This window comes from Myxocyprinus asiaticus, chromosome 38 (genome assembly GCF_019703515.2).
Source record: "Myxocyprinus asiaticus isolate MX2 ecotype Aquarium Trade chromosome 38, UBuf_Myxa_2, whole genome shotgun sequence".
Taxonomy (NCBI): Eukaryota; Metazoa; Chordata; class Actinopteri; order Cypriniformes; family Catostomidae; genus Myxocyprinus; species Myxocyprinus asiaticus.
In genome coordinates this window covers 41,518,407-41,546,308 of record NC_059381.1, presented here as the reverse complement: position 1 = coordinate 41,546,308, position 27,902 = coordinate 41,518,407, and the positions used below count along the sequence as shown (strand labels likewise).

At 38.7% G+C, this 27,902-nt stretch overlaps 2 protein-coding genes across 4 annotated transcripts in view; one reads left to right on the top strand and one right to left on the bottom strand.

Annotated features, from left to right (window-relative positions):
* The window catches only part of LOC127429121 (protein transport protein Sec24A-like), a 53,879-nt gene extending 47,665 nt beyond the window's left edge, over positions 1–6,214 (bottom strand). For all 3 annotated transcript variants that reach the window (XM_051677938.1, XM_051677940.1, XM_051677939.1), the window contains exon 1: positions 5,966–6,214. In XM_051677938.1, coding sequence (XP_051533898.1) covers positions 5,966–6,020 — 55 coding nt within the window. In that variant the 5' untranslated portion in view covers positions 6,021–6,214. The remainder of the gene's footprint in view (positions 1–5,965) is intronic.
* Positions 6,215–7,124: 910 nt separating this feature from the next.
* LOC127429163 (GTP-binding protein SAR1a-like) overlaps positions 7,125–27,902 on the top strand; it is a 40,840-nt gene continuing 20,062 nt past the window's right edge. Inside the window, exons 1-2 of the mRNA XM_051678035.1 lie at positions 7,125–7,288; positions 22,299–22,374. Of these exons, the coding sequence (XP_051533995.1) occupies positions 22,317–22,374 (58 nt within the window). The 5' untranslated portion in view covers positions 7,125–7,288; positions 22,299–22,316. The remainder of the gene's footprint in view (positions 7,289–22,298; positions 22,375–27,902) is intronic.

Below are 27,902 nucleotides of genomic sequence, written 5' to 3'. Positions count from 1 at the left end.
GTTTTACCAATAAATTGGTGCAGATTGTTGCTTTTTGGAACTATTGGCAAAAATCTATGTTGAGAGTTGCTGATAGTTTTTTCATAATTTCAAAATAAGAGTCCCCACTGTGTTTTGGACTTGTTTATATGTAAAAGTCCCAAGTTATGCACCAAATCTTTTTTTGTTTTTTTTGAGGGTTATTATTGGGATTTTGGTTGAACAAAAAACTGCATCTGGAATTTTCTTCATTTTGGACTCTGTACAGCATAGTAAATTTACATTTACATTCATGCATTTGGCAGATGCTTTTATCCAAAGCGACTTACAGTGCACTTATTACAGGGACAATCCCCGGACAAAATGGTGATGGCTGTGGGGATTGAACCAGCAACCTTCTGATTACCAGTTATGTGCTTTAGCCCACTACGCCATCACCACTAAATAATGAATATATATAAACGTCCCTTTTTTTGTATTTTAAAGATAATTTTGTAAAAATCCAAATAACTTTACAGATCTTTATTGTAAAGGGTTTAAACAGTGTTTTCCATGCTTATTCAAAGAACCATAAACAATTAATAAACAAGAACCTGTGGAACGGTCGTTAAGACACTAACAGCTTACAGACGGTAGGCAATTAGGGTCACAGTTATAAAAACTTAGGACACTAAAGAGACCTTTCTACTGACTCTGAAAAACACCAAAAGAAAGATTCCCAGGATCCCTGCTCATCTGCGTGAACGTGCCTTAGGCATGCTACATGGAAGCATGAGGACTGCAGATGTGGCCAGGGCAATCAATTGCAATGTCCGTACCGTGAGATGCCTAAGACAGCTCTACAGGGAGACAGGAAGGACAGCTGATCATCCTTGCAGTGGCAGACCATGTGTAACAACACCTGCACAGGATCGGTACATCCGAATATCACACCTGCGGGACAGCTACAGGATGGCAACAACAACTGCCCGAGTTACACTAGGAATGCACAATCCCCCCATCAGTGCTCAGACTGTCCGCAGTAGGCTGAGAGAGGCTGGACTGAGGGCTTGTAGGCCTGTTGTAAGGCAGGTCCTTACTAGACATCACTGGCAACAACGTCGCCTATGGGCACAAACCCACCTTCGCTGGACCAGACAGGACTGGCAAAAAGTGCTCTTCACTGAGGAGTCATGGTTTTGTCTCACCAGGGGTGATGGTCAGACTCCCGTTTATCGTCGAAGGAATGAGCGTCACACCGAGGCCTGTACTCTGGAGCGGGATCGATTTGGAGGTGGAGGGTCCGTCATGATCTGGGGCGGTGTGTCACAGCATCATTGGACTGAGCTTGTCATCATTGCAGGCAATCTCAACGCTGTGCGTTACAGGGAAGACATCCTCCTCCCTCATGTGGTACCCTTCCTGCAGATGACAGTGCCACCAGCCATACTGCTCGTTCTGTACGTGATTTCCTGCAAGACAGGAATGTCAGTGTTCTGCCATGGCCAGCGAAGAGCCCGGATCTCAATCCCATTGAGCACGTCTGGGACCTGTTGGATCGGAGGGTGAGGGCTAGGGCCATTCCCCCCAGAAATGTCCGGGAACTTGCAAGTGCCTTGGTGGAAGAGTGGGATAACATCTCACAGCAAGAACTGGCAAATCTGGTGCAGTCCATGAGGAGGAGATGCACTGCAGTACTTAATGCAGCTGGTGGCCACACCAGATACTGACTGTTACTGTTACTTTTTACTTTTAGTTGTTGAATCTTTTATGTTCATACAAATATTTACACATTAAGTTTGCTGAAAATAAAAGCAGTTGAAAGTGAGAGGACGTTTATATATTTTACGTTCTATAAATTGATTTTAAAAACTATTGGGTTTTTATCGATTTTAACACCAACTTGGTTATCTGTATCGGCAAAATCCACTATCGGTCGACCTCTAAAAGATACCTTTAAGCTACTTCTGTGAATAAGGTTCATTAACCCTCTACTGCACACAAGATTCAAGCTGTGTTAAACAAAAATACTAAAAAAGGACTGCTAAATGACAGAATCTAATAGATTTGGCTTCTAAGTCAACTTTAAAATTTACTTCATTGTTAAATAAATACAAAAACATCTAGCTATTTGATCATGGATAATAACAACATATGATAACTGCAAATTTTCTTGATGTCCATTCCACCATAACACAATATTGCTTCTCAGCAACAAACACATTTAAGCAATTCCTCAGAATGTACAAATTATATACACTATATTGCCAAAAGTATTCGCTCATCTGCCTTTAGACGCATATGAACTTAAGTGACATCCCATTCTTAATCCATAGGGTTTAATATGACGTCGGCCCACCCTTTGCAGCTATAATAGCTTCAACTCTTCTGGGAAGGCTTTCCACAAGGTTTAGGAGTGTGTTTATGGGAATTTTTGACCATTCTTCCAGAAGCGCATTTGTGAGGTCAGACACTGATGTTGGACGAGAAGGCCTGGCTCGCAGTCTTCGCTCTAATTCATCCCATAGGTGCTCTATCGGGTTAAGGTCAGGACTCTGTGCAGGCCAGTCAAGTTTTTCCACACCAAACTCGCTCATCCATGTCTTTATGGACCTTGCTTTGTGCACTGGTGCGCAGTCATGTTGGAACAGGAAGGGGCCATCCCCAAACTGTTCCCACAAAGTTGGGAGCATGGAATTGTCCAAAATCTCTTGGTATGCTGAAGCATTCAGAGTTCCTTTCACTGGAACTAAGGGGCCAAGCCCAGCTCCTGAAAAACAACCCCACACCATAATCCCCCCTCCACCAAACTTCACAGTTGGCACAATGCAGTCAGACAAGTACCGTTCTCCTGGCAACCGCCAAACCCAGACTCGTCCATCAGATTGCCAGATGGAGTAGCGTGATTCGTCACTCCAGAGAACGCGTCTCCACTGCTCTAGAGTCCAGTGGCGGCGTGCTTTACACCACTGCATCCGACGCTTTGCATTGCACTTGGTGATGTATGGCTTGGATGCAGCTGCTCGGCCATGGAAACCCATTCCATGAAGCTCTCTACGCACTGTTCTTGAGCTAATCTGAAGGCCACATGAATTTTGGAGGTCTGTAGCGATTGACTCTACAGAAAGTTGGCGACCTCTGCGCACTATGCGCCTCAGCATCCGCTGACCCCGCTCTGTCATTTCACGTGGCCTACCACTTCGTGGCTGAGTTGCTGTCATTCCCAATCGCTTCCACTTTGTTATAATACCACTGACAGTTGACTGTGGAATATTTAGTAGCGAGGAAATTTCACGACTGGACTTGTTGCACAGGTGGCATCCTATCACAGTACCACGCTGGAATTCACTGAGCTCCTGAGAGCGGCCCATTCTTTCACAAATGTTTGTAGAAGCAGTCATGTGGCCATGGAAGTGATTGGAACAACTGAATTCAGTTATTTGGATGGGTGAGCGAATACTTTTGGCAATATAGTGTATATGACTTAAAATATCACTAACAAACATAACCTTTATACTGGATAGGCAGAAAAACAACAAAATTGCTTTTCTGAGGCAGTTCTCCAGAAATATGTGGAATCCAGAAGGTGTCTCAGAAAAATTCCTCCATTATTAACTATTTCATTGCTCTCTCGTCATGTGATGTCAAGTGAACACAGGTTTGTTACCCTCATTAGGGCTCAACAGTAGGGCATTTTTCTGCTGGTCCGGTTGGGCCAGTACTTCAGATTTTTACTTGCCCTGCCAACATTTTTACTGGCCCCACCACAAAAAATGATACATTTCATTTTTACCAATGTATTTTTATTAGGGCTGTCAATTTAACATGGTAATTTAGTGTGACTGATTATATAAAAATACCAGGTTAAAAAATGTACGCAATTAAATCATGCCCCGAGACCATAATAAGAAATCTTGGTCAGCAGTGGGCAGTAGGTGCAACTCCAGCTGAAAACAAACCACACTTAAAGCCTGGTTTATACCTTGAGCGTCCCTTGTTCACCATGCAAAAGTATAAACAAGACTCATTGACTGCAGAGAACACAAGATGAGAACATGTTCTTGTGCTTAAGCACAGCTGGATAGAGAGCAATTCCGAAAGCAGAGATATCGAGACGTGTTTTTCTAAGTTTCAAACTACGATTTACTTATCACAGCGACTTAAAAATGCAGTGTTTCTGACATGATGCAAACAAAGTGAGATGTTCAATAATTATTTTATTTGGGGGCCTGTCTCTGCAATACTGACAACTGCGATCACTTAATTTTTATGTGTGATGTTACATTGTTACAAAATGTTACATTTTCTTTACCAAAAATGACTAGGTTTCTATTTGCAATAATAGCAGGAAATTATACAACTATAATGGATAGCTATAAATTCATAAACACAGTTTTGCTGGAAAATGACAGTATATAGGGCCAGTATTTATCATTTTCAGTCACAAGTCAGCTATATGACATTACCTTTGTGAAAAGTATAAATCAGCATAATTTGCAACAACAACATTCAATGCATTACAGATTTTTTAAGGCCTTAAAACAGCGAATGTAAGATTGTGAAAACGCAACACTGGCCTGACAGGTCAAGTGACAACTGCATCGCACTGACTCCCGACCAGCTTATTATTGAGCCCTGATGATGGATATGACTAACAGAGGGCTAGTGATCCTAGACTCTAATCAGATTAACTCAATAAATAAGTATTTAATCTGCACCTGAAAGGAGATCCTACATATTCACTCAGAAATAATTTCACTTAAAGAGGCCAAATAATAATAGTGAGGGAAAATGAACAATTCTTTACTGTAGAATGTGAAGAGAGGCACATATTGATAATCTATGCTTTAAATGATTGATTATATGTAGAAAAAAACAAACAGCCCAGAAATAAATACTGCTTTTTGTTTCTTGGAGTTTTATAACTGAAACCACAGTCACCTTTTTATATCGCTGCTACTTGAACATGTAAAGAACAACTGCACAATCTGTCAGTGTATTAACTATGAATACAACATACACAGATAAAAGAACAATCACTGCAACTCTGAAGATAACATTCAAGAAGCAACTTTGGCTCTACTTGCTCAGAATGAACAGGGAATTATCTATCAGTGGTAGTGAACAGATACTGATTGTCTCCGAATCATAATCTAACAACAAACACTGACATGCATGATTCAAGTGAACTTGTATACACTAAGTACTGTGTTACTGGTACACTAGTATCTAGTACTATGGCACTACACGGTTTTCATTTACACAGCACTTTAGGGTCCTTCAAAGGTACTACCATAGTACATGACCCAAGAAACAAAACATAGTAGTACTTGTTGGGCAAGTAGGTTATTTTTGGTACTTTTTTACCCTTGAATGAACAAGTCGTAAACTCATAAAAGCTTTGCTCATGTGAAATGTGCCACATGTACATGCTGTCTGCCAGAAATACTGTCATTCTCATGTCAACTGAGCTGAAGAGGAATCTGTTCATGTGAGTATCTGAGATCTTTTCTGACACATGAGTGAACGAGTTTCACACATGATTTGACGAAATCGGGGGACTTTGGCTGCACTGTTTTGCATTGCCGAAGAATCTGACTTTATTCTCTGGGTGTCTGCCGAGAGTTGCGTCACTATTATCCATTCAAGAAGCTGAAGTGAGTTTAACCCCTGTGTTCGGATCTACTCGTTAGTTATGAGCTACACTCATGTAATCACACGGGATACGACCTCACACCGCATCGTTCCAATAAACGGAGTTGTTTACACTGTCGCGTCTTTGTTGATTAGAAAGGGAGCATTACAGACGCGTCGCTTTCCTAACAGTGTTGACGCTACGTTCAAGAGTTGAAACTCAAGAGAACTCGGCCTAGAAGAAGAGGGTTGCGAAACACCTCACTGTCTGCCGGCACCAAACATAGAAAGAGCCCGTGAGTGACGCGTACTATAATAACGCGTTAAAAATGACAGTTGCGTGTCATACAGAGTAATCATTGAATTTATTCACCGTTAGCGTAAGTCGCTCCAGCGCCGTTCTGTGACGCGAAGCCGCTGCTGGACATCGTGAAACTCGCGCAGATCAGTCTGATCGATAACGCAATGAAACGCGCTTCTCTCCGCGTGGCTTTCAGAACTCTCCGAGAGCTGAAGTGAGTGTCGGGCGTGTGGATCACAGGCCCGCGTCTCCAGCCATTCCTCCGCTACTGCTGATAATCGAGCACCTTCCGCTCACCGGAAGCCACCTAGAGCGCTGGCATCACGCATGCGCACTCGGTACACGTGGCATTTCCTGTGGAAGAGCTCTTTCGGCCGTTCTGGAAACACACAACGCGATGAGTGATGACAGAGAGGTTGTGAAAATGCCCCTGAAACTATATTACACACGTATTTTCGTCTTGTCCTCAAGCACAAGCACTTTGGAATTATGAAAATGCGTATCCAAAAACTATAATTCATTTTAAATCAAAAGATAAATGTTGAAGCATATTCCAAATGCAAATAATGCACATTTTGCGTTTGATGTGCCTTAATTACTATAATTGTTCGAAATTAAATGGAACACATCATAGCTATAACATGGAACAAAAGTTATAAGTGTTGCGTTGGCAGTGTGATTTATTTCACGACTCAGTTTGTTGTACTCAAAGTCGGTTTCATGAGAGAAAAAAACGAAATATAGTTTCCCGGGAAAATGTATTGCAAACATTCAGCATGAAAACCACACTTTTCACAACACACGTAATGTCACAGGCAATACAGACCAATTATACAAACAATAAACCAAGTTTGTTTTACAAGTTACTTTCCTGTTCTTAGTATATCACTAAACATGTTCTGTGTTAAATAAGGCCATTAAACGAGTGTTTGTCTCATGTTGTTTTTTTACTGACAAAAAAATAAACACAAAATAATACATATTCATCAAATGTGTACATGAAATTGAGCAATATCAATTCACTATTTCACAAATGAAAAAGGAAAAACATTATTAGGAGATAAATATAAAATGATATAGAATAAAATGTAAAAAAAATAAAAAAATAATAATAATATTACACAAATATGTTCTTTTGGTTCTTATGTACCAAAATGCATGTATATTGTATACATACTGTTTTCACCTTCTCCAAATAGCATATATTAGTTTCTGATTAAGTGAATTTCTTCAGTGTTTCCGGCCGGTCGGGTTCGAGTGACACACAGGGCGGAAGTGGAACCATTGCTGTGTGTCGTGGCTGTGAGCTGACAGGATTTTCACTCGACTCTACTGTAAAACTCTCTCATTGAACAGCACTGAGGAGAGCTCGACCCATCTGTACACACACTTTAGGTATGTGTTTCTCTCTCAATGTGTTGAAGTGTGAAGTGTGTGATGTTTTCACTCGCGCTAAAGCTAATGCAGCAGTGAAGTCACCTCACAACACACTCATATGAACATTCATCTATATTCACAACGTGATTCTAGCATTTGAAGACTCAGTAGTTTGTGATGTTTAAACGGCTTTAGCTCTATATCATCAACATTATTACAAATACACAGATTGCACTATCAGATGAACAGTACTTCCACTCAACAACAACCTCGAATAAGATTTTTTTGTGACTTTTGTGCATCATTTTTGGCACGATTAGTTGATTTAGTAGATACATGTTGTTGTTATGATTATGTTTGTTATGCTGTTTTTTAAAAACTAGCCTAACTTTGAGTTTTATTTTTAGCCCTTATGTTTCGTAGAGGTCTGAGAGTCAACAAGGCCAAAAAAAATAATAACATATATTGACACTTGATTAAGACTTTTCCTAATCTTCATAAACATGTAGAATGTTACATTACAGGTGTAAAACCCTGAATAAATGCAGTGAATTTTCACATGCTAAGATTTTATGCTGCTACTGCATGCTGTTTATTTTAATTTTATTTTTTTTCCTGTATTTCCGCGCATTTTATCACGTGGCTTGTTTAGCGCGTTACTGCGGAGATATAGCGCGTGTGGAGGCTTCACGCTATTCTCTGCGGCATCCACGCACAACTCGCTGAGAGCAAGAATCACATTATAGCAACAAGGAGTAGGTTACCCCATGTGACTCTACCCTCCCTAGCAACCTGGCCAATTTGGTTGCTTAGGAGACCTGGCTGGGGTCTCTCTCTCCCCCCCCCCCCCCCCTTGATTTCGTTGTTTGAATGACTTTTTGTGCTTAGTTTCTCAGTAATCTTAATAACACTATCTGTGTATAAAGGATAGTTCACCCAAAAACAAAAATTCTGTAATCATTTATTCACCTTCATGTTGTTCCAAAGCCGTATAACTTTATTCTGTGGAACACAAAATGAGATGTCAGGTACAATGTTAGCTTCAGTCACCATTCACTTTCATTGAATGGAATAAAAATTCCATTGTCAGTTCCTGACTCTCTTCCTAACATCGTATTTTATTTAACATGGAAGATAGAAAGTCATACAGGTTTGAAAGGACATGAAGGTGAATAAATGATGAGAGGATTTTCACTTTTTGGGCAAACTGTCCCTTTAAATGTAACCGGCAGTGGTGATGTGTAGCTCAGCTGGTCCATGTGCGTCCTTCACCTTTAATACTGCTGGTCTTTACTCCAGTGACTGATACAGCTTATGCAACAACAGAATCACATGTCACACTGCTTCAGGACGATCACCGACATGATCTAAAAGCCTGTGACTTGCCTGTTGAAGTCATGAAAATCAGCTGGGTTTGTTGAGTGACCTGTGATTTAGGGTTGCCATGGTGTACGGTGTTACTCAGTACAAGGGACAACACCGGTGTGAAATTTTATACTGGGTAAAAGGGGGAAACTTCCAATATCAATACAATAGTCTAACGAATAAAATAACCTTAAATAAAGAATAGTTGTCTGAAGAGTTTGCGACCCATGATAAATAAACCTAAATAACGCATTGAAAGCCAAATGTTCTTTACCAACGTATCAAATTAACCGCGCAATGACAGAAGACGTTTATGTGCAGGTAGCGAATATAATGTGCGTGGTGGGTAACTGTAAGACGTCTCGGATTAGGAATAACACAAGAAATGCTGTTAGACACACAGACACGCGCTTGAAGAAACAAACTTTATTATATTTTTAAGAACAGATTACAGAAAAGCCGTCTATGCGCATGTCTGACGCGCTGTTGTTCAGAGGCCTGCAGTCTCCTGGAACAGTGTATGTAAAGGGTTCTCACTCTTTCTTTGCTTCAGTTTTCTGACAGTTGTTTTTGCTAGAATAGTATTTCTATGACAGGGGTCGGGAACTTTTTTTCACTAAAGAGCCAATTGTTTAATATTTGGTTGATGTTTCTTTAAAAAAAATACTAAATTTACTATTTTCAAAAAAACTAAGGTTTTCAATAAAATGTTTATATTGCCCATAGAATACTCAAAAACACAAAAACAAACAAATATGCAACAATTAATAGGTAACATGTTGCAATATGGAATTGAGTACACGTGTTTGTGCGGGTCTCCATAAAATTACTTCATTTTACAATTGTTCATGAAAAAGTTCACTTCCCTATTGGGCTGGGCGATATGTAAAAAATATTTTAATGATAATTGCCTGAAATTTCTTGATATCCGATTATATCATCAACTAGTGTTGGGCGATCTTTGCCATAGTCAGATCGTCCTATCGTCAACGTGTGAGATCGCCAATACACAATATTATCGCGCGGGGGCGTGGCAATAGTTTACTTATTTTCAAATTTATTTGCTAATTTATTTACTCATTTATCTACTTTTTTAATTGTTTATTTACTCATTTAATTATTTACTTTTATCACGGGAAATGACGCGGAAAATGAGAATCGTTGTCTATCATTTTGCGAGCAAAGATGGAGCTGGTGATAAAGAAAAATGTCACGTCGCCTATTTGGCAATATTTCGGTTTTAAACCAGATGCAAAAGGCGAGCCCGTGGAAATCACACATTATATTTCGGAGGATTGGAAACTGGAGGCAAAATGTCTCGAAATGACATTCATCCCGGAGAAGCACACTGCAGTGGTACTGGCTGAGGGGCTGACAAAGGTCATTCATGATCGGGACATAGAAGAGAGTAAAATTTCATGCATCACTACTGACAACGGGGCCAATATTGTTGTGGCCGTACGAGGGCTCAAATGGCCATGGCTAAACTGCTTTGGCCATAACTTGAATGTGGCAGTCAATTATTCACTACAGAAGAAAAAGCGAAAACTAATCGAGCTTTTGGCATCTGTCGCTGCATTAACGGCGCATTCTCTCACAGCTGGCAGAGATGATGAGAGCTCCGCAAGGTGCAGGAACAGCTGAATCTACCTCAACATATGCTTATAACAGAATATCAACTATCTTAATTTACTGGCTTAATATTTCTCTTGTGGCACATACATTAATGTTAGTGAAAAAAAAAAAAAAATGAGAAGAATCAATGTCATAGTCTAGATTAGAAATAGCCTAATCCTAATAGTACGCTAAATAATGACAATATTAATATGTCTCAAACAACAACTGTATACGAATGATGTGTCTCTCTTATAACAAGCACTCTTGACATAATTTGTGAATTTAGGTCTATCTCCTTGCAGTTCAATTTTGATGTGGGATGTAGTTTTGTAGTCTGTTTTTAAAACATTTCTAGTGAGGAGTAATCCTCATTTTTATAATCCTCACACGCGCGTGTCGGTGTCGCAAGTGTCAGTTATATGCAGTGATGTTGATGTGAAACTATGGCAGGGCAAATTCATTGTAATATTAATTTGATAATAATAATAATAGCCTAATAATAATAATTAATACATTAATGGGAAAATGAGCCAAATATAGTCTTGATATTGTCAAAGGCATCAGCTATTGACGATATCTCTGACTATCATCGATCCCCAGTATCATCGTCTATCGGCACAACCCTATCGTCAACCCCCCTGCCGAGGGTCAGTGAATATTTTTGCTTGCTTGATTTTGCTTTAAAAATTACATTAATTTATTGAAACACGAAAAACTTAAGACATTTCTAAATTCAAATTTAACTTTAAACGAAATGAAAAAAGCAATTAAAATAACGAAGTGATCAAAAAATCTTATATATAACCACCTCCCCAAATCCAAACATTTACCGTCTCCAGCATATATATATAGGGGATTTTTGAGACCGATACCGATTTTAGAGGGGGAAAATTCACCGATTACCGATATGTTGGCTGATATAGTTAATTTTTGAGCTGGAATGAAAACAGACCTTTTCTGTGTGGATTGTGCACCGATATGACTATGCAAATTTACGCAGAATTTTTATCAAAGAATATTTGACATTATTATTATACATTGTCAACAAATTCTAGAAATGAACACTGAGAAAAGAATAAATAAAAATACAATAAATAGCTTAATAAACATCAGTACTGTATGTTCAGTATCAGTCAGTTGCTGACCATTTAAATAAAGAATAATACAAATTAAATAAATAGCTAAATAAACATCAGTACTGTCAAATGCTGACTATATTAGTACTGCCGAGTCAAGAGATAAACAGCGGCAGCGGTGTTACACTGTATTCTGCTATACAAGTTCAGGGGAAACTTTCAACGGTGGAAAACCAGACTTTTAAATATTACATTTTATAAATGCAATGACTTGAATTGTTCGATTGAAGGGGGTACCAAACTGTGAATTCTGAACAAAACAGTTTGGTGAATACATGTTTACACATTAGCTTCCACTCAGCAGACAAGCAATGAAAGTAGCTGCGTGGTTAGCTAGTTAGCTATAAGCTCATTGTTAAGGAGAGTAAAAGATGGATGTTGTTTATTTACTTTCTAGCATTGCATCTCACCAAATAGGTAACAATGTAGCGTGAAATCAACACTCAACAGACACAATCCACCACTGCACCGTTGTCTGTTGAGCTGCAAAAAGATGCTCTGATGTTTACCTTTCAATCTGCTACATTACTGACTGCACTGACAAACTATAGCTGGCTAACAGCAAACAGACATGAGTGACATGGTTGTCAGGGACAAGGTTAACATTATATTAGTTATATTGAAAAGGGAAAATGATGGGGTCATTGTTTATTAACTTTCCAGTATGTATTTCACAAACTAGTTAGCACCTTACCGTGAAGACACCGCTTAACTCCGCACCGCTTAACTCCGCACCGCTTAACTCCGCACCGCTTAACTCCGCACCGCTTAACTCCGCACTGTCTGCAGAACCACCATCTGCTCAGCTCTGTAAATAATGGAGTCAGAGCACACTCTGCTGGACAAACTACATTATGACACCAATTCTAAATCACCCCAAGCATTGTTTTCTGCATTATATGTTCTGAAAAAAAAAAAAGGTTTTATATCTCCGCATATTCGAGAACATATACGCCGATATTATATTTCTGTGAAAGGCTAATATGCCAAACGATAAATTGTTTGGGCACTAATATATATATATATATATATATATATATATATATATATATATCAAATCAAATCACTTTATTGTCACACAGCCATATACACAAGTGCAATGGTGTGTGAAATTCTTGGGTGTAGTTCCGATCAACATAGCAGTCGTGACAGTGATGAGACATATACCAATTTACAATAACATCAAATTAACACAGCACAATTTAAACATCTGTTATACATAATTAAACTCGACTTAAAACATCAAATTAACACAACACAATTTAAACATCTGTTATACACAATTACACTCAACAATATACAATAATAACATACATTGTACAGTATACAATATGCTGTTTTTGTTTTTTTTTTTTTGTTTTTTACTATATAGATACTATATAGATACACATTATTCAATAAAAATTAAAATATATATGAAAAAAGTATATATATAGAATGTACAGTATTGTACTGTATTGACATTCAGGCTGTCGGTTGATAGTCAGTTGTTAAGAGAGACATAATATAATGACAGTAATATAATTTATGACAGTCCGGTGTGAGATAAAAGAGTAATAAAGTGCAGTGCTGATGTATTTTGATCGTGGGAGACCAAGAGTTCAGAAGTCTGATTGCTTGGGGGAAGAAGCTATCATGGAGTCGGCTGGTGCGGGTCCTGATGCTGCAATACCGCCTACCTGATGGTAGCAGTGAGAACAGCCCATGGCTCGGGTGGCTGGAGTCTCTGATGATCCTCCGAGCTTTTTTCACACACCGCCTTGTATATATTTCCTGGAGGGAGGGAAGCTCACCTCCGATGATGTGTTTGGCAGTTCGCACCACCCTTTGCAGTGCTTTGCGGTTGTGGGCAGTGCTATTGCCGTACCAGGCGGAGATACAGCCAGTCAGGATGCTCTCCACAGTGCAGGTGTAGAACCATGTGAGGATGTGGCGGTTCATTCCAAACTTCCTCAGCCGTCTCAGGAAGAAAAGGCGCTGATGAGCCTTCTTCACAACGACTTCAGTGTGGACGGACCATATATATATATATATATATATATATATATATATATATATATATATATATATATATATATATATATATATACACATACACAAAATAAACACACACAGTATACACACACACTACCGGTCAAAAGTTTTGAAACACTTGACTGAAATGTTTCTCATGATCTTTAAAAATCTTTTGATCTGAAGGCGTATGCTTAAATGTTTGAAATTAGTTTTGTAGACAAAAATATAATTGTGCCACCATATTCATTTCATTATAAAACTAAAATGTAATAAAAAATAAAAAAGGTTTTTAAATGGATGACTTGGCCCAAATAATAAAGAAAAGCATCCAATAAATGCCCAACATAGATGGGAACTCCAATAATGTTTAAAAAGCATCCCAGGGTGATATCTCAAGAAGTTGGTTGAGAAAATGTCAAGAGTACATTTCTGCAAATTCTAGGTAAAGGATGACTACTTTGAAGATGCTAAAATATAACACAGTTTTGATTTATTTTGGATTTTTTAGTCACAACATAATTCCCATAGTTCCATTTATGTTATTCCATAGTTTTGATGACTTAACTATTATTCTAAAATGTGAAAAAAAACAATTATAATAAAGAATGAGTAAGTGTTTCAAAACTTTTGACTGGTAGTGTGTAGTGATATATATATATATATATATATATATATATATATATATATATACACTATATTGCCAAAAGTATTCGCTCATCTGCCTTTAGACGCATATGAACTTAAGTGACATCCCATTCTTAATCCATAGGGTTTAATATGACGTCGGCCCACCCTTTGCAGCTATAACAGCTTCAACTCTTCTGGGAAGGCTTTCCACAAGGTTTAGGAGTGTGTTTATGGGAATTTTTGACCATTCTTCCAGAAGCGCATTTGTGAGGTCAGACACTGATGTTGGACAAGAAGGCCTGGCTCGCAGTCTTCGCTCTAATTCATCCCAAAGGTGCTCTATCGGGTTGAGGTCAGGACTCTTTGCAGGCCAGTCAAGTTCTTCCACACCAAACTCGCTCATCCATGTCTTTATGGACCTTGCTTTGTGCACTGGTGCGCAGTCATGTAGGAACAGGAAGGGGCCATCCCCAAACTGTTCCCACAAAGTTGGGAGCATGGAATTGTCCAAAATCTCTTGGTATGCTGAAGCATTCAGAGCTCCTTTCACTGGAACTAAGGGGCCAAGCCCAGCTCCTGAAAAACAACCCCACACCATAATCACCCCTCCACCAAACTTCACAGTTGGCACAATGCAGTCAGACAAGTACCGTTCTCCTGGCAACCGCCAAACCCAGACTCATCCATCAGATTGCCAGATGGAGAAGCGTGATTCGTCACTCCAGAGAACGCGTCTCCACTGCTCTAGAGTCCAGTGGCGGCGTGCTTTACACCACTGCATCCGACGCTTTGCGTTGCACTTGGTGATGTATGGCTTGGATGCAGCTGCTCGGCCATGGAAACCCATTCCATGAAGCTCTCTACGCACTGTTCTTGAGCTAATCTGAAGGCCACATGAACTTTGGAGGTCTGTAGCGATTGACTCTGCAGAAAGTTGGCGACCTCTGTGCACTATGCGCCTTAGCATCCACTTACACCGCTCTGTCATTTTACGTGGCCTACCACTTCGTGGCTGAGTTGCTGTCATTCCCAATCGCTTCCACTTTGTTATAATACCACTGACAGTTGACTGTGGAATATTTAGCAGCGAGGAAATTTCACGACTGGACTTGTTGCACAGGTGGCATCCTATCACAGTACCACGCTGGAATTCACTGAGCTCCTGAGAGCGGCCCATTCTTTCACAAATGTTTGTAGAAGCAGTCTGCATGCCTAGGTGCTTCATTTTATACACCTGTGGCCATGGAAGTGATTGGAATACCTGAATTCAATTATTTGGATGGGTGAGCGAATACTTTTGGCAATATAGTGTATATATAATGTGTGTATGTGTGTGTGTGTTACTAAACCTGCAGTGTTGCATTCACAATGCATGTTAGCCGCAAACCGCTCTGTGGAAATAAAGCGAAACTCACTGCACCTCCTGAGATGATCGGAGATCATTTACAGCATAGACGACATTATTCTTGCAAAACGTTTTCAGTTGAATGAAACAGAGAAAAAGGAGTGATGACTCTTTTGTGTTCCATGAGACGGTGTCCCGCTGTACGCCTCTGAACAAACAGATAATCAGACACGAGCAATGATGGCTTTTCTTTTGTCTGTTCTTGTATGATAAAATATAATAAAGTTTCTTCAAGCACATGTCTTTTTGACCTGCATTACTTGTCATGTGTCACGGAACTTACGAGACGTCTTACAGGTCACCTGCCTGTTGCGGGTAGATGAGGAACATTACTCGTGCATGAAATACCTGCATTTGGATGCGGAGCTTGCGAACTGGATTGAACCTCGTCGCATTTTGCGGGTGGCTGGTGCTATTTCACACCCTGGGTGCACATAAAAAAATAACAAACATTTGTAAAATCTATGTTCAATAGTTATTGGGAAATGAGGCCCAGAACTCTATGCATGTGCACGTCACACATTTTAATTGCACTTCATTTTTTTCAGTTTCATTTGAATTTTTTAGTTAAAATAAATTAAAATTAAAGTTGAAAGTTTGAAATCAAGCTGCCTTGCATTATTGTGAAGGCTATTGCTTAATAAAAATTACCCCATAGTTCCACTTAGTGTCCAACCAGCGGTAATACGTGAACACCACACCAGTGTGAAAATTATGATATCATAATTGGCAAGTCTACTGTGATTTATATTAGTTTGACAAGCCAACAGATCATCCAGAGGCAGGTCATTATCGTAAAAGTAACCCTAACAGGGTGATCAGGACCCCCATGCAAAATGCTTATTACACGGCTACTAACCCAATAATTAAATGTCGGTGATAATATTCAACAGAGTTTAAACAGAATGTAGTATATACACTATATTGCCAAAAGTATTCGCTCACCCATCCAAATAATTGAATTCTGGTGTTCCAATCACTTCCATGGCCACAGGTGTATAAAATGAAGCACCTAGGCATGCAGACTGCTTCTACAAACATTTGTGAAAGAATGGGCCGCTCTCAGGAGCTCAGTGAATTCCAGCGTGGTACTGTGATAGGATGCCACCTGTGCAACAAGTCCAGTCATGAAATTTCCTCGCTACTAAATATTCCACAGTCAACTGTCAGTGGTATTATAACAAAGTGGAAGCGATTGGGAATGACAGCAACTCAGCCACGAAGTGGTAGGCCATGTAAAATGACAAAGCGGGGTCAGCGGATGCTGAGGCGCATAGTGCGCAGAGGTCACCAACTTTCTGCAGAGTCAATCGCTACAGACCTCCAAAGTTCATGTGGCCTTCAGATTAGCTCAAGAACAGTGCGTAGAGAGCTTCATGGAATGAGTTTCCATGGCCGAGCAGCTGCATCCAAGCCATACATCACCAAGTGCAATGCAAAGCATCGGATGCAGTGGTGTAAAGCACGCCGCCACTGGACTCTAGAGCAGTGGAGACGCGTTCTCTGGAGTGACGAATCACGCTTCTCCATCTGGCAATCTGATGGACGAGTGTGGGTTTGGCAGTTCCCAGGAGAACGGTACTTGTCTGACTGCATTGTGCCAACTGTGAAGTTTGGTGGAGGGGGGATTATGGTGTGGGGTTGTTTTTCAGGAGCTGGGCTTGGCCCCTTAGTTCCAGTGAAAGGAGCTCTGAATGCTTCAGCATACCAAGAGATTTTGGACAATTCCATGCTCCCAACTTTGTGGGAACAGTTTGGGGATGGCCCCTTCCTGTTCCAACATGACTGCGCACCAGTGCACAAAGCAAGGTCCATAAAGACATGGATGAGCGAGTTTGGTGTGGAAGAATTTGACTGGCCTGCACAGAGTCCTGACCTCAACCCGATAGAGCACCTTTGGGATGAATTAGAGTGAAGACTGTGAGCCAGGCCTTCTCGTCCAACATCATTGTCTGACCTCACAAATGCGCTTCTGGAAGAATGGTCAAAAATTCCCATAAACACACTCCTAAACCTTGTGGAAAGCCTTCCCAGAAGAGTTGAAGCTGTTATAGCTGCAAGGGGTGGGCCGACGTTATATTAAACCCTATGGATTAAGAATGGGATGTCACTTAAATTCATATACGTCTAAAGGCAGATGAGCGAATACTTTTGGCAATATAGTGTATATATAAATATATATATATAGTAGTCCTTCTGTGAAATTGACACACAGACTTGTTCTTCATTAAGTATGTACATTTGTGCTCAAAAGTTTGCATACCCTGGCAGAAATTGTTAAATTTTGGCATTGATTTTGAAAATATCAATATCAAGAAAGATTTCAGCCACAACTGCCAGAAGAATTGTTCGGGATACAAAGAAAAACCTCAGGAGAAGTACAGGCTGCTCTGGAAAAATATGGTGTGGTTGTTTCAAGGAGCACAGTACTTGTTGACTCCTCTCCAAACATAGCGCTTATGGTTGTGATCATAAAGCTCTATTTTGGTCTCGTCACTCCAAATTACAGTGTGCCAGAGGCTGTGAGGCTTGTTAAGGTGTTGTCAGGCATATTGTAACTGGGCTTTTTTGTGGCATTGGCTTCTTTCTGGCAACTCGACCATGCAGCTCATTTTTGTTCAAGTATTGTCATATTGTGCTCCTTGAAACAACCACACCGTCTTTTTCCAGAGCAGCCTGTATTTCTCCTGAGGTTACCTGTGGGTTTTTCTTTGTATCCCGAACTATTCTTCTGGCAGTTGTGGCTGAAATCTTTCTTGGTCTACCTGACCTTGGCATGGTATCAAAAGATCCCTGAATTTTCCACTTCTTAATAAGTGATTGAACAGTACTGACTGGCATTTTCAAGGCTTTGGATATATTTTTATATGCTTTTCCATCTTTATAAAGTTCCATTACCTTGTTACGCAGATCTTTTGACAGTTCTTTTCTGCTCCCCATGGCTCAGTATCTAGCCTGCTCAGTGCATCCACGTGAGAGCTAACAAACTCATTGCCTATTTATACACAGACACTGATTGCAATTTAAAAAGCCACAGGTGTGGGAAATTAACCTTTAATTGCTATTTAAACCTGTGTGTGTCACCTTGTGTGTCTGTAACAAGGCCAAACATTCAAGGGTATGTAAACTTTTGATCAGGGCCATTTGGGTGATTTCTGTTATCATTATGATTTAAAAAGGAGCCAAACAAGTATGTGATAATATATGGCTTCATATGATCACTATCCTTAAAAGTTTTTTTGCATGATCAGTCATATTTTCAAAATCAATGCCAAAATTTCACAATTTCTGCCAGGGTATGCAGTTTGCACACAACTGTATAAGGGGGCAGTTATTTATCTTATGTATGAGTAATGACATAAATTCCTGTCAGCAGAATTGGACATTGTAAAAGCTCAGTGTATGTAGATCTGCATCAGCCTCCCAATCAATCATACAATATTCAACAGAATAGACATCTGGCTTGTAAATCATCAGCCACACAATAGAATGACATATACTATACCAATAAAGAAGAGTTATTGTTGGGTGCTTCATTCAGGAGCGGGTTTGGTTATTAGCAATAATGAATAATGATCAAAGATAATGATTAATTATTAAAATTAATAGGACATTGATTAGAATCAACATTAGCTTTTTAATCCTTTAAATCAACAATCATCAAAGATAACCATAAATTATCAAATTCAATAGAATATTAATGATCAAAGATAATTATTAATTAATAAAATCAATAGAACGTTGATTAGAATTAACATTAGCTTATTAATCCTTCAACAATCATCAAAGATAACTATCAATTATCAAAATCAATAAAAAAATTAATAAGGATTAATATCGCCTGGGCACCACCCTGGAATCAGGGACTAATAATCAGACAGTATAGCAGTCTCAATATAGGATTGTTCTCTTAGGAAAGTCATCATCCAGAGAACATCGACTCTCAAAAGGTAAACAATGAAGGTTTGAATCTGAGCATTGACATCCCCTGCCAGCCCTTGACACAGGTGCATGCAGAACAATATCAAAACACTTCTCTTTATAGTATAAAGTTTATTAATATAGTAATATAAATTAATAATCAGTACAATGCACTCAAACTACAAACTAAACAGTAACATGATTAGATATGGCAACAAATAAGCCTATAATACATGAGAGGAAGGTGTGTGTGTGTGTCAAGAGGGAAGGAGGGCACAAAATGGCGGACGTGGCTCTTGTGGAGAGTACGTCACGCGAATGCGGGCAGAGAGACTGGTTAATGGCATCTGCCAGTTTAATGCGTGTCTTCGCTGGTTATTAACTTAGGGAAAAGCTGAGCTTTATCACCAAGTTATCTGCTCGCCAAATGTGTGTGTGGGTATGTTTGTAAGGGGTCGTGTGTGTGTGCGGTTAGTACCAGAGAGAGACAACAGGGTAACGTTCATGGTTGAGAAGGCAACTGTTAGATTATCACTCGGAGACACGGTGAATGGCTCGTAATCTATCTGCCACGGTCGTTGGTTCTTTAATGGATAAACTCAGTGTGCCGGTCTCACCCGCAATGGCGGAAATACACAACAGTCCAACGTGGTTGGAGGACAACACAGCAAATCTCATTCATGATAACAGTACGTTACAGTAATACCTTGAGTATTATTAGCAGCAATGAGCGGACTCAGTGGTCTGTAAACTGTACAAGCAATAAAGTTGATACACAAGAATAACACACTGTAATAATCTATCTCTGCCCAGACATAAACCTCTTACTTGAATTGTGTGAGGACGCGGGTAGAATGTGTGTTCGTCCGTCGTTTGATTCCGACTCATTCCCTCGAAGTTCGGGTGATGACGGGAGGCCGTTTCCTCGCTCTGTCGGTGGGTGGTACGGCGGCTGATTCTTGGGGGGTCAGCGGAGAAAACAGCAAAGTTGACTCGGTTGAAGAAAGAAGAGAAATCTTTCTACGTACATCACAGATCTAACGTACGTAGATCAGCAGAGCTGCATCTAGAGGCACATACTGTCGCTGGAAGCAACGCCCAGAAAGATCTCTGAGGTTTTTATACTCCCAATGACGTCATGGTTGAAGGACGTGTTCTGTCGTGTGCCTCATGCATAAGGAGTTGAGAGTTCGATCCTTCAGAATTTCACACATAGGTGTAAAGTGAGCAAGGCTTAATGGGATCTGTAGTCTGTTTTGGACTCCCTTTGATGCGGTTGTTATCAGGTTGTATGTAGGCCTCAGTCAGGCTTTATGACTGTATGTAGGCCTGCTTTTGTCTCGTATCTGAGTACATGAGGCCCAACAGTTATAACTAATGTAGTAAAGCAACAGGCAATATTCACTTATCTGGCATGCACTTAAAAAAAATAATTTTACAATTTACGCATTTTCATTTCATAACAAAATTCCATCAAATTGAATAATAATATAATAATTTAATAATAATTGTATTTATTTATCACACATTTGTTTTGCACAGATACAGTGAAATTATTTTTTTTTCACAATTGAGTAATCTTCAGTAAGAAAATAAATAAACCTTAAATATTTTTAATTGTATTAATAGTTTTATTAATTATATTTAGTTCAACATTGCACAATTCAATTTTATTAAATTTTGTTATGAAATTAAAAATGTTCAGCTCTTGTATAGATCTTGTTTAGAGTGATTTAGTTAAATGTCTTTTTCTGCCTTTTGACATTATTCAGTAAATATCTAATGTATTTGCTCTGTAATGGGTTAATGTGTTTTTTTTTTTTTAATCAAACAACCAAAATGTTTAATGTAAGAACTAAAACAATTAAATCTAATTTAAAATAGACATTATTTCTGTACTTTTTTAACAAAATATTTATTCATTTTCATTTATAAACCAAAAAAATAACAATACAAAATAATACATATTATACTACAAAATGGCAAACAGGGACTTTAGTGAACATTTTTGAGTGAAAACTCAATATGATTGATAGACATATGGTTTAATGATTGATTTAGTGTTTTGAATTGATTCTTTGAAGCATATTATTTGAACTAATTCACAGACATGAATTGAACTTAAACCAACTCTAACACTGTTGCAACTGACGTTTAAAAGAAAGATACTATTAAAAACTCTGTCTAAAACACTCATACTCGTGAGACACAAGATGAGGAATTATGATGAAACTTGTCTAATGACACGTACTTTAGGAAATGTAATGGCCAAATAAATAGCATATAAAAATCATCACAATATTCACTGTTTTTTATCGCCAGCAAAATCATCGCCAATCACGAACCATGGTTATTTAAAGACAGTTTAAAAGCTAGACAGTTTGTGGTACTTAACGCTGTACCTACTCAACTGTGACAACGATGGAGGCTAGAGTTTCCTTGAACACAAGCAGTGCTTAAAAACAACCTTGTTTAACGTGCGCCAAACAGCATCTATCCATATTCTTACACAATACAAACATAAGTAAATGATTAAAAAGAAGAGTTAAATGAAAATCAAACAATACAAAAAATAGGGTGGATAAAATAAACATATTTGCACAAAACACCGTTAAGATTTCCTAAAATACCTCAAATGATTTCTACCCACAGTTGTGCACTTCCTAAATGGTTACACCCACTTGCTAAAAATGTGACAAATCTAACATGGCTATCCCCAAAAATACTGAAAAATGGTGAATAAAGCAAAAAATAAGTCCTTGGAACACCGTTAAAATCCTGTGATGGGAGAATGCTTTACAGGCTTACCATCACAATCACCCAGCCCTAGTTTAGATTACTGTAATCTTTTCTACAAGACCCATTAATGATTGTTGAAAATGCCAAGTTTTGTCCTGGATAATGTCTTCATACTTTAATATTTCAATACATTTGCTTTCAGAATTCCCACAGCCTGGATATGTCCTTCATATTTGACTGGATTTATAGTGGATTTAGTAGCGTTCTACAGTTCCTAGGTAAGTTTTTCTCTGTCACTTCCACAGTGTAAACCTTTAACATATTTACTTGGTAAATGAACTGAAGCTTTGTAAATCTGTACAATGCTGAGTACAGTATATCTTGTACTGAGCAATTATTGTTCCTATCAGTAATTATCAGCAGAAGTAATTATCGAGAACCATCAAGCCCTCCATTCGTTAAATTACAGACATGACATTTTATTGATCTTCTGGACTGTAACCTCGTTCAGATAATGTATGAAACAAATCATTTATTGTCAAAGAATTTACAAAATGTTTGTAGTGAGAGAGTCAATAAAACCTTAAAGTGACTTGTATGTTCAAAAGTCTGGATGGATTTGAAAAATATATGGAATTTTATTAAAGGGGTGAAATTATGGATTGAGCTTAAAATTGAATTAAAAATGTGCAATACAATGACTAAATTTAAGAAAATGTTTCAAATGAATCTGTTTAAAAATTATGAAATAGTGGTCTCTGACAATGTACACTGTATTTATTATTATGGTAGTTACCTGTTAAAATAACTATTTACTATGGAGTAATACATTTATTTATGCTGTATATCCTCTTTGCTCAACTTCAGTTTGACAATGTATGTAAAACTTGAATTGTGAGAGTGGTCAGCATTAATAAGCAGTTTCTTCAGCCTACTTCTTTTTGGTTATTGTGAGATGACTTGGAATTGTTAGATTGTTATAATATATAAATATTAGACTCCCAAACAGTTCTTTTGCAAATAGAAAAGATTAGAATAGAAGAACAGGGAGTCCTGCAACAGATGGCATTGCCCCCACTGAACATTGGGTCAGTCTGAGATTACAAGAAGAGACAGAAGCAATTGAGACAGCCTAAATAGATAGAAGAACTGTGGCAAATTCTCCAAGAAGCTTGGAACATCCTATCTGCCAACAACCAAGAAAATTGTATCCAGGTGTACCTAGGAAAATTGGTGTTGTTTTATTATTCTTTTAATTTTTTTATTTCTTTTCCTCCCCTTTTCTCCCCAATTTGGAATGCCCAATTCCCAATGCACTCTAAGTCCTCATGGTGACATAGTGACTCGTCTCAATCCGGGTGGCGGAGGACGAATCTCAGTTGCCCCCGCGTCTGAGACTGTCAGTCCGCACATCTTATCATGTGGCTTGTTGAGCACATTACTGCGGAGACATAGCGCGTGTGGAGGTTTCACGCTATTCTCTGCGGCATCCACGCACAACTCGCCGAGAGCGAAAACCACATTATAGCGACCACGAGGAGGTTACCCCACGTGACTCTACACTCCCTAGCAACCGGGCCAATTTGGTTGCTTGGGAGACCTGGCTGGAGTCACTCAGCGCGCCCTGGATTCGAACTCGCGACTCCAGGGGTGGTAGTCAGCGTCTTTACTCGCTGAGCTACCCAGGTCCCCTGAATTGGTGTTGTTTTAAAGGCAAAGGTGGTCACACCAAATATTGATTTAGCTTTTTTATGTTTACTGGACTTTGTATGATGTTAATTGATAAATGAAAACTATTTATGGCATTATATTTGAAGACATCCTCACTATGCAACATTTTTCACAAGTGCCTAAAACTTTTGCGCAGTACTGTGTGTGTGTGTGTGTGTGTGTGTGTGTGTGTGTGTGTGTGTGTGTGTGTGTGTGGTAGATATATATACACACACACACTGTTGAAGTCAGAAGTTTACATACACCTTAGACGACTACATTTAAACTCAGTTTTTCACAATTCCTGACATTTAATCGTAGAAATCATTCCCTGTCTTAGGTCAGTTAGGATCACTACTTTATTTTAAGAATGTAAAATGTCAGAATAATAGTAGAGAGAATGATTTATTTCAGCTTTTATTACTTTCATCACATTCCCAGTGGGTCAGAAGTTTACACACACTTTGTTAGTATTTGGTAGCATTGCCTTTAAATTGTTTAACTTGGGTCAAATGTTTTGGGTAGCTTCCCACAATCTTCACAATAAGATGCTGGAATTTTGTCCCATTCCTCTTGACAGAACTGGTGTAACTGAGTCAGGTTTGTAGGCCTCCTTGCTCGCACACGCTTTTTCAGTTCTGGCCATAAATGTTCTATTGGAATGAGGTCAGGGCTTTGTGATGGCCACTCCAATACCTTGACTTTGCTGTGCTTAAGCCATTTTGCCACATCTTTGGAGGTATGTTTGGGGTCATTGTCAGTTTGGAAGACCCATTTGTGACCGAGCTTTAACTTCCTGACTGACGTCTTGAGATGTTGCTTCAATATATCCACATGATTTTCCTTCCTCCTGATGCCATCTATTTTGTGAAGTGCACCAGTCCCTCCTGCAGCAAAGCACCCCCACAACATGATGCTGCCACCCCCATGCTTCACAGTTGGGATGGTGTTCTTCGGCTTGCAAGCCTCACCCTTTTTCCTCCAAACGTAACGATGGTCATTATGGCCAAACAGTTCAATTTTTGTTTCATTAGACCAGAGGACATTTCTCCAAAAAGTAAGATCTTTGTCTCCATGTGCACTTGCAAACTGTAGTCTGGCTTTTTTTATGATGGTTTTTGAGCAGTGGCTTCTATCTTGATGAGCTGCCTTTCAGGTTATGTCGATATAGACTCGTTTTACTGTGGATATAGATACTTGTCTACCTGTTTCCTCCAGCATCTTCACAAGGTCCTTTGCTGTTGTTCTGGGATTGATTTGCACTTTTCACACCAAACTACGTTCACCTCTAGGAGACAGAATGCGTCTCCTTCCTGAGTGGTATGATGGCTGCATGGTCCCATGGTGTTTATACTTGCGTACTATTGTTTGTACAGATGAACGTGGTACCTTCTGGTGTTTGGAAATTGCTCCCAAGGATGAACCAGACTTGTGGAGGTCCACAATTTTTCTTTCTGAGGTCTTGGCTGATTTCTTTTGATTTTCCTATGATGTCAAGCAAAGAGGCCCTGAGTTTGAAGGTAGGCCTTAAAATACATCCACAGGTACACCTCCTATCAGAAGTTAATTTTCTAAAGGCTTTACATCATTTTCTGGTATTTTCCAAGCTGCTTAAAGGCACAGTTAACTTAGTGTATGTAAACTTCTGACCCACTGGAATTGTGATATAGTCAATTAAAAGTGAAACTATCTGTCTGTAAACAATTGTTGGAAAAATTACTCATGTCATACACAAAGTAGATGTCCTAAACGACTTGCCAAAACTATAGTTATTAAATCTGTGGAGTGGTTTAAAAATGAGTTTTATTGCTGCACAACTGGCCGTAGCTTTAATCTAATCACAGATGAGATACATTGTCAGTCAAACTAAAATATTCTTATTTGACAAAGACTAATTATTTGTTTTGCCTATAAAAGTGAACATTCTGCAGGGGAGAGTGTTTTTATATAAAGTTCAGCTGTGCTCAATGCATCATATCATGAACAAGATGAACCCTAACCCTATCAATTTATGAATCAAATTTAGAATGCTGACTATTTCTGACACGGTTTTCCACGCATCATTGTTTTGTTATATCCATGTATGTGGTTACAGACAAATGATAGAACAGTGAAATCGATGACAACATTCATTTCTCCTCTATCTTGCCTGCACTCGACTCCAGTATCTCACAGGAGACAGACGATGTGAGCTTCACCATCTTCACTCCTATTCGTTGCTGCAAAATTTTGCTCCGCATTTGCATAAAGTGAAACATTTCTCTCAACTTTGTTGCATTTCTTGACATGCCCACATCCCATCGCCAATGATCACTGTCGCTCCTGTCACCGGAAGTTGCCAGCTCTCGTTGAAAATGAATGGTCTCCTGTAGCTTTGTGGCTTAGAGTCGCTGACAGTGTAAACAGGGCTTAAGCCTAAATTACACCATGTAAATTAGAGTTAATGATGATTAAGTTTGTAATAGTTTGTAATAGTTTGTAATGCCCCACTTCTGATAAATAGTTTTATAGTTTATGGCCATTATCACTGGTAAAACTCAATGTGGGAACCCAGAGAATATTATTTACTGAACAGAGCCACAGCTTTGTATGCTGTCAGTCAAAGCTCAACTTGAGTCTGTTGTTTAAGCCACATAGCTGCGCATAGCAATATGAAATGAGGGAGTAATGGCTAGTCTTCGCATGTGAAACAATTAACAGTGTTTACTCAAGAAGGAACTGAATGTGTAGAGGCTTAGAGCCGAAGTGTGTAATTTCTGTGCCACTGGTGGAAGTGGGTAGTAACGCACTACATTAACTCTGTTACATTTACATGAGTAACGTTTTGGAAGAAATTTACTTTTACAAGTAGGTTTAATTGTGGGTACTTTTTACTCTTACTCAAGTAAATTTCTAATGAAATTTTTTACTTTTACTTCGTTACAATGGGCAATGTTCCTGTCGTTACTAGGGCTGGGTTCGTTACTAGGGCTGGGTATCACCAGCCACCTCACGATATGATACATGTTGCGATACATCACGATATCATGATTCGATTTGATTTTGCTTTTCATTCAATTTGGGTATGTTTCGGTTATAATGAGATATATATGCTTATATATATATATATATATATATATATATATATATATATATATATATATATATATATATATATATATATATATATATATGCTTATGAAAGAAATTCTCTTTCAGCTAAAGCTGTTATTCATTTTACAGCGGACCTTCTAACTTGTTAAATTGTGGACATACAGTATCAATTTTACTAATCTTATTTTATCATTTGTTAATCATAATTTTAGTGACTTTTTTTAATTTATTAATATAGTCCATGTATTACATCAATAAACTTGATGTATTGAAATTGCATATATACAGTATATTGTTACATGTTGTTTACATGTCTATTTTGTACTATTTACAAGTATTTACAAGTGCTAAAATGGTACTGTCTTTAAGACCTGTGGCAGGGACTTTGACAGTAGTGTTTGTTTGGTCGAATGTTTGGTCTTTACAGCATCTATGCTGCAGTTGAAGTTAGAAGCTTATGTACACTTAGGTTGAAGTCATTAAAACTCATTTTTTAACCACTCCACAGATTTAATATTAGCAAACTACAGTTTTGGGAAGTCGTTTAGGACATCTACTTTGTGCATGACAAGAGTAATTTTTCCAACAATTGTTTACAGACAGATTGTTTAACTTTTAATATATCACTACATCACAATTCCAGTGGGTCAGAAGTTTACATACACTAAGTTAACTGTGCCATTATGCAGCTTGGAAAATTCCAGAAAATAATGTCAAGACTTTAGGCAATTAGCCATTTAGCTTCTGATAGGTTAATTGGAGGTGTACCTGTGGATGTGTCAAACTCATTGCCTCTTTGCTTGACATCATAGGAAAATCAAAAGAAAAAAAATTGTGGACCTCCACAAGTCTGGTTCATCCTTGGAAGCAATTTCCAAATGCCTGAAGGTACTACGTTCATCTGTACAAACAACAGTATGCAAAAATAAACAGCATGGGACCACACAGCCATCATATCGCTCAAGAAGGATTCTGTCTCCTAGAGATGAATGTATTTTGGTAC